The sequence below is a fragment of the Branchiostoma belcheri genome, unplaced genomic scaffold (genome assembly GCF_001625305.1).
Source record: "Branchiostoma belcheri isolate BF01 breed outbred unplaced genomic scaffold, Haploidv18h27 scaffold346, whole genome shotgun sequence".
In the NCBI taxonomy this organism is placed as follows: domain Eukaryota; kingdom Metazoa; phylum Chordata; class Leptocardii; order Amphioxiformes; family Branchiostomatidae; genus Branchiostoma; species Branchiostoma belcheri.
Genome location: NW_017803961.1, coordinates 37,224 through 45,329, shown reverse-complemented (window position 1 = coordinate 45,329; position 8,106 = coordinate 37,224). Strand labels below are relative to the sequence as shown.

Here is an 8,106-nt window from a genome sequence, read left to right as displayed (position 1 = left end):
AAACCTAACATATCTATATCATAATCATTCAAATAATAAGGGATATCACAAGTCTTTGATAAAGTATTACAATCGAGTGGGCTAATCACAAGTATATGACGCACGCTGTTAACGCTTTTATCCAAATTGCAATTAACAAACACTTGGATGAACCCTCTGTGTTTTTCTGTCACAACTGTCCGGCACAACTGTTGCTCCTTGACATGCCAACTGACACATAGGCCAGCAACTCTTTCTGCTGTTTCTGTACGAAAAGCAAATGAAGATATTCATCATGGAGTTACTAGCAGGTACGTGAAACTATTGCAGCAAAATTTGACCTAGAGAGCCTATAAAAAAGCATGCATATGCCCTTCTGTGCACCCAAAATGAAGCTCTGCACCTAATTTTTTTTTTACTGTGGGTACAACATTTTTTTGTGGTATTAATGTACGTAAGTGTACTACTAAAATGTTACACTGGTATACAGTAAAATGATATTCTTGAAATTTAAGTATCACAGGATCACATGTAAAATTTTCCAAAGAATGATTTGTGATTATATGGCAATTTTATGATGTATGCGTGCAGACCCAAACATGTTTCCCTTTCATTAGGCCTAGGAAAAATGTTGTGTTTCCTGTTTCCCAACCGACCCTTACAAAAACCGACCACTCTGGGCTTTTTTGGGTGGATCCCTGCAAAGGATATAAATGTTTTCAGCTGATCAAGGACATTACGTATATAATGTCCTTGAGCTGATTGATGCATTCTAGCTCCCTTAGTGATGAAACACTGCACGGTAATTAATGTTAATCGGTTTTCCAACGTTGATATTGAAAATATATATACGTCTTTTCATACAAGTTTTACTTTGTTGAATAAATTGTATAAGTTGGATCACTAGAGGTTGACAACGTCTAATAAAAAATATGATCCCTATATATCTACTCTATTGTTTTCAAGACTGAAACAAGAAACACATTTTTTTCTAGGCCCAACCCTACTCTATCCTGGGAAGGTGTTGTTTTTTTTAAGGAATTTGGTCTTTTTTTATGTCGGTATGTCTGCAGTAGCCTCTACCAGGCTTGGGGGCGCGGCTGGAAATAGTAGAAATTGGCCAAATGGACATATAACACGCCGAGGGAGTTTAGCCATCCAGTTTACAGTTTGCCGGCCCACAACTGTAAACTGGATGGCTAAACTCCCTCGGCGTGTTATCTCTCTATTTGGCCAATTTCTACTATTTCCAGCCGCGCCCTCCAGCCTGGTAGAGGCTATGTCTTTAGTTCCTGATAACGATATACACGATGCACGATGCCTTTCTTGCCTGTTGAGAAAATCGTGGCATATAGCAGGGGGTTTTCTAGTTTGTAAAACTCAAAGCATATATCACTACCAAATGGCCGCTGCTATTGAAGAAAAGAAAAAAAAATAAATTAAGTCGACAAGACAAATAATTACATTTTTGAGATGAGATGAGATGAAATGAGACTACCTTAGGCCTTAAGGGAAGAAGTAGGGTCATTGGGTGGGGATTCCTTCTTTTCTTCCTTTTTTTTTGTAGAATTTACCAATTTCTAGTGATCCAACTTGTACATGACATTTAAAAAAAAACTTGCATGGCGACAGTTATATTTTCAATGTTCTTGTTAGAAAACCGATTGTACAATGTTTCATCACTGGGGTGTCATGATCATAGAGCTAGAACCATTAAAAAGAATATGTCCCTTGCAGGGGTCCACACAAACAAAAGCTAGGTTTGGAAGTTTTTTCTAGAGTTGGTCTGTTTGTTTGTTTGTTTGTTGGCTTGGGATCTCCATTAGTATGACTCTCAAACTATTCTTCCTGTAGTGAAATATTACATAGTAGAATTTGGACCATCGTATACAGGGACATGTCCCTACCCCTTTTTGGTTTGTGGTTTCTTGAAAGTATACGTACGTGTGACTCTCCCAAACACAAGACCTCCATTTAACGTCCTATATCCGAGGTAGGTCCCTAACCGATGCAAGGTACTTTTTTTTCACCTGAGTCAAGTGAGGAAAGTGAGTAAAGTGCATTTCCCATTAATAGCACAAGATCGGTGACAATGAAGGATACAAAACCAGAACTTCTTGGTTCTGAGCCAAACACGCTGCCACTACACCACACGACCCAGCGATGTCGGGAAACAGCCTTAAGTTTATCTCGATGTTGCTTTTTCCTTACCTACAGCATATATCGTAGCTGTACTGATAGTTCACCATGCTGGCTGTTCCCCCTGTAAGCCACATCTGGACCAGGTTTGCTCCTGTAAGCAGGGACAGCTGAACAGCCAGGAGACATGTACAGTTTGCGCATGCTCACACGACGGGAACTTCGGACAGTGCACAAGTGAGTTTGTTTCTCCACAAATCATTTTGTATGAATGGTTTTTAACCCTTCAATACCTTGTAATTAATTAGTACAGATAGATTTAGAACAGCTATTAGGCTACTAAATCCACTGGTACTGTAACTTGTTTATTGTTTGATGTATTTCTTTTCACTCACTTTTGTTAATATTGTTGGGTAGTGTTTTATTACATGAACGCGCGTACGCACACAGACACACACGTGCGCACACACACGCACGCACACACACACACACACAAACAAACAACACACACACAGACACACACACACACACACACACACATACGCACACACACAAGTACTTTTAGTACAGATCTAGTACAGAATCAGCCAGGGAAGTTTATTTATTTATTGATTCATTTCCACTCAAGTCATAACTAGACCTACAGTCAAACCTGCCACCTCTTCAAACTATCATTAACGCTTAAGCTTTTTTCTCGGTCTCTAAAATTTTCCCCATTTATGCAAGCATTCAGCAATTGCAAATTTTCCAAGGTGACCACCTGGCCAACGCAACCTGCCATGAGTTGGGTCCGCTGAAGGCCCGATACCTGCTCATGGTGACCACTGTGACATCTTTTTCAATCATGTTGACTCTTGATGATAACTAATGAGAGAAATCAACCATTTTGCCTCGACTGCTAGACGATATTTTTTTCGACGTTAATTGTTTCATGTGCCACCCTCCCCACATGCATTCACCGCAAAACTGAAGATGCTTACATCATTTAACATTAAAACATCTCGACGTGGAAACAATTGTTGTGAGGCAATTATTCTCAAGGATACTACCTGTCCAAGGTGACCACTTTACTTCGGTCCCCTGGGTGGTCACCTTGGACAGGTATCCTTGTAAAAAGCACTTAACAGAAGAACTTAATTGCACAACAGATGTAGCGGGTACAACGTATGGCAAAATATACATACATAGTTTGTGTAACATACATATGGTGGTGTTGAGAATATCTAACAGTTCTACTAACTGTAATAGGAATCTGGTCTGCTTTATAAACAATGTATAACAAAAGAGAGACACTAATTATACTAATCTAACTCTATTAATACAATGTAGTAATAAATTGTGTCAGGAATTAATTACGTTTTCTCGTTTTGTCATAGAATTGTGTATAAATTGGCCTACATAAGTGGAAATGTTGACAGGGCATAATAGTAACATATAGAATATCTCTGTCTTTGTATGGGGTAGTGTTATATTGGTCTTACATGTAATATGTTGTAACAATTTCCGTCGGTTTTCATCATAGGTTGGGCAATCTATTATAAAATGTAATTCATTTTTAACGCCTATACTTGTTACGCAGGTTCAATCACATCAATTATTTCTGAAAAGCTGATTTGTAAACTTAAGGAGAATTGCTTGAGAATCGCCTCAATGAGAAATTTAAGTACGGTAACATGATGTTTGGTCATGTATGTAAACCAACAGTGACAACATAGAAAATCTACCAGTACTGAACTGCCTGTAACACTCAGCCGAACATTATGAGTACAGATTTCACGCATCAGTAAGAGAATTTTATTTGCTTGACAAGCACCATGACGATAAATGTACTAAAAGGAAATACATGTGGGCATGGTGGCCTTGAAAAGGCGCACTTAGATGCACCTGTTCTACCATGCCCTCCATGTATATTATGTATGTGGTCAATCGTAATGAATAAATAAAACATGTATGATGCTCAGTCATATGCACATCGATATATCGTGCTTATTTACAGTGACTACCATTTCCATGGTGGTGTAAAAAGTAGTAAAATAATTCTTTACTCGATCACGCCATCTCGCCAGCCGCTTATAATTTTTTTCCGTCGTAATTTTCAGACAGTAACCTCTCTGTACAAATTGAAGAATGTTCACTGCCCTAGCTAGTATTTTACCTATTACCAGGACATCCGCCATACATTCTAGATACCCCTTTAGAAATGGAAATAACCTTTGTGTACAAATCCCCAAAAGTTATAGAACACAGAACGCCTTCCTCCACAGAGCCACCCTTTTATGGAACTCCCTCCCAGTCGACATACGATCAACCCCTACACTGTTTTCTTTTAAAGCTTAAGTATGGAATTCCCTTGGGATCCATATTCTGTTTAATATATTACATCTGTATCAATCCCAATTAGCATATTACCTCGGCAACCATGTATATACTAGGGCTCTTCCATTGTATTATAGTATTTAAAAATGTATGTATATATTATTGCACTATTGTATATAACTGTATATCTCACTAAGAATGTAATTTGAAGTATGCATTCCTACGTATGTCCTACACTTTTCATCTTTTCCCCCAGGTTGTCCCTTAGTTATAGTCTCTGACTAGTTGGGACACCCTGGCTTCTTTGTAAGCCGAAATAAATATTAAATAAATAAAAATCACACCAGCCGGCCTGGCGCTGTTCTCGTCCGCTAGCTGAAGACAACTGTTGGAAACATGTCGCTGTATTTGAGGGGGATATATGGAAAGTGTCTTTATATTTCCCAAGGGCACAACGTCGGGGCGCATGTTCGGACATGCCCCTGTAATCGAACCCAAGTCTCCTTGCTTGAGCGCCGAACGCTCTAACTACAACGCCACACGACGCCACATTATTAAACGTGATCATGTTTTTTCTCTGCTACAGCGTCGCAATGGTTGAACATCAGCACAACCTGGATAGTAGAAGAGAGTAGTGGTTCCTCTACTGTGGACTTTGCTGAGAACATGTTTGACGGCGACTCTGCTACAGTTTGGGAGCCTCTCGACAAGCCAGAGGGTTATGAACATTGGGTAATAGTTGATCTACAGACCAGCTTTAGGATTCGCAGAGTGACCATCGCTAATAATGGTGATGGTGTCCATGATGTTGTCAGCTTTGTCATGGAAAGGTAAAACTTATCCTGCTTCATGTCTCTCTACATCAGTATGTAGGAGTGTGTATGTGTGTTTATGAGTGTGTGTGCGTGTGTGTGTGCGTGTGTGTGTGTGTATGTATGTGCGCGCGCGTGTGTGTGTGTGTGTGTGTGTGTGTGTGAGTGTGTGTGTTTATGAGTGTGTGTGCGTGTGTGTGTGCGTGTGTGTGTGTGTATGTATGTGCGTGTGTGTGTGTGTGTGTGTGTGTGTGTGTGTGTGCGCGTGTGTGTGTGTGTGATGTGCGTGTGTATCTCTGTGTGTATCTAGTGTGAGTGTGAGTGTGGATGATCGAATGAATGAATGAATGAATGGATGGATGAATGAATGGATGGATGAATGAATGAATGAATGTTATGGTATGGGTGTGTGTGTGTTTGTGTATGCGCCAATCCGTATATGTTGAATAAGATGTATTTGTGTGTTTCTGCCATTTGCAATATAGCCACATGAAATGTAGCCGTATGTTCTATAAGTCCTGCTTGGTTTACACCTTTACTAATAGAGAACATTTTTACCTTCCTGTTCTAATCCTAATCTCTTCTAATCTGTTTTGAATTAGCAAACACAATCCATTTATCTACATACTGTTAAAATGTACATCAAGATTGATCTGGTACATTTGAGATTTTGTTCTCAGATTTCTGTGTCTATGTTCCAGCTCAACCAGCAGCCCCTATGTGTGGGAAACTGCCTACAGCTCGGCTGAGGTTCTATCTGGGATCCCCATGCCGCAGTACTCCTCACCTGATTTTGTTGGTCGCTACCTGAAGCTTAAAGTCAACACTCAGAGTGGAGTCAGACCTTCTCTTAGGGAAGTGTCTCTTTATGGGAAAGGTATGTCTATCATTTTGTGCCTTTGTTGACTTTTGAAATTGTTCAAAACTGGCATTGTCTTAATAACAAGAGACAATGCCTGTCAAGAAAATAGTTTATGCGCTTTTCAACTTTAAAAGATACAGAAACAAAATGTTCAACATGATTCAAAGTTAAGTGTTCAGTTGTGTGTTACTTATTTTGTATTTGACATGTTTGCCTGTAATCTTTTTAGCGTTAAATATATTTTTGAAGACGTCAATAAAAAGAGAGACTTACAAACATGACAAAGCAAATCTAACTGATAGAGAATCTCTTTTAGTGCACATTCTAATGCATATAAAGCATTCCTAATGTATTCTTTGTTGTAATGCATCATATTCTGTGTCTTACAGAGAATACCGGCGACCCTGAGTCATTACCATGTCCTGTCCTTAACACCGGCTGCATCATAAGCGACACGGCTGGAGAAACAGCGCCTCCTGGTGACCAGGACTGTTTTGTCACCGCCAACATTTACGAAGGACTACGAAGGTAAGTTTTGTTCATACTGAAATGTAAACTGTTCTCCAACTCAAGAAAAATGATTCTCCAGGAATAATTTTCAACCAAATCACTAGATCTTCAGCCAAAATTGGTATGCTCTGATGTACATGGCTTCCTTCAATCTTCTCGCTAAGCGATGAAATCCATTAACATTAGGGTATACCGACCTTCACTGAAGACCGAGTGATTCGGTCAACCGGGACGGGGGGTGGTACCGACTTCCGGCGAATTTTGACCAGTACTGATGTCACACGTGCGTAAAATTTAAGTGTCTACCCGAGTCAGAAAGCTGATAAAGACTGAGTGATTTGGTCGAAAATTCCTGCTGGGTCATTTTTCTTGAGTTGGAGAACTGTTTGATTTTAAGTCTGTATTTTACCAACTCAGATGAACTTTCATGCTAGGAGGTAAGTTTTTTCTCATTTACTCGTAAACGAGCAGGAAGATATTATTTCACTTCACTGAGGATGATAATTAGCTCTGATTTACCAAAATACACATCATGGATACCATAATGTACCTTTTACCGAAGGTTTTGCCCATTCTGTCCAAAGCAAATTGCAAATAAACATCACTTTGTCATGGAATGTTCTCAATATTCTTTACCCAATAAGACAATTTGAATATGTAGTATCTTCCGTAGGATAAATGGCATTCTAGATCTGTTCTTTCACGTGGTTCTTTTCTGGTTTTGATTTTTTTTTCTATTTCTAAATGCAGTGTTGTAGATCCACTGCAAGTACATCGTTCTGCAAATGTTCACTTGCACGGCGATCTCTTGGTTGACTGTTATGAGGACCATGAGGTAAGAACACACGTGCAAACAAACAAACAAACGAACAAACAAACACAAAGGGTAAACAGCCATCCTCAACTGAGGTGAAGCATATAGTGACATTTCAAGTAGCTTAAAACAGTCTTAAGTGACATTAAAGTCATGTATAGGTATTTGTAAAACTTTTAGAATGTAAAGCATAATCTTTTTTTGTAAATGTCAAAGTAATTCAGGGTCCAATAATGAATAAACCATTATTATTTCATAGCATAAAATCTTGTTATGTAAGAGTATCATTGGGACATTACACATGCAAAATAACCAGTATCTCTATCGCTTCTGTTTTAGATGTTTTTTTAGATTTAGCGTAAACACCTATTTGGGCTGATTAAGTTAGTCACAAGACACAGGAATAAAGTTTCATTAACTTCTTCGTTCATTCATTCATTCATCCATTCATTCATCCATTCAGTCATTCATTCATTCATTCATTCATTTACCCATTCATTCATTCATTCATTCATTCATTCATTCATTCATTCATTCATTCATTCATTCAATAATTGATGTCCCAGCTGGAGGTATTTTGGACGGTGAGAGAACACAACCAGGCAACTCCAGAAGAAGCGATGGACGAGATCCTGCCTCAAAGCACGACAAGAAACAACGTTCTTCTCTCCATA

At 39.0% G+C, this 8,106-nt stretch overlaps 1 protein-coding gene across 1 annotated transcript; it reads left to right on the top strand.

Annotated features, from left to right (window-relative positions):
• The first annotated feature begins 274 nt into the window (after positions 1–274).
• On the top strand, positions 275–7,039 carry LOC109475720. Its single transcript, XM_019776484.1, has 6 exons — positions 275–290; positions 2,197–2,355; positions 5,021–5,264; positions 5,948–6,123; positions 6,498–6,636; positions 7,036–7,039. The coding sequence occupies exons 1-6, from the start codon at positions 275–277 to the stop codon at positions 7,037–7,039; spliced, it is 738 nt and encodes a 245-aa protein (XP_019632043.1).
• Positions 7,040–8,106: the final 1,067 nt, after the last annotated feature.

Bases quoted from the DNA above. Each gene is read 5' to 3' on its own strand.
- LOC109475720 (XM_019776484.1), top strand. The intron at 5,265-5,947 runs GTAAAACTTATC...TCTATGTTCCAG, and splicing joins GTCAGCTTTGTCATGGAAAG to CTCAACCAGCAGCCCCTATG. The intron at 6,124-6,497 runs GTATGTCTATCA...TGTGTCTTACAG, and splicing joins AGTGTCTCTTTATGGGAAAG to AGAATACCGGCGACCCTGAG.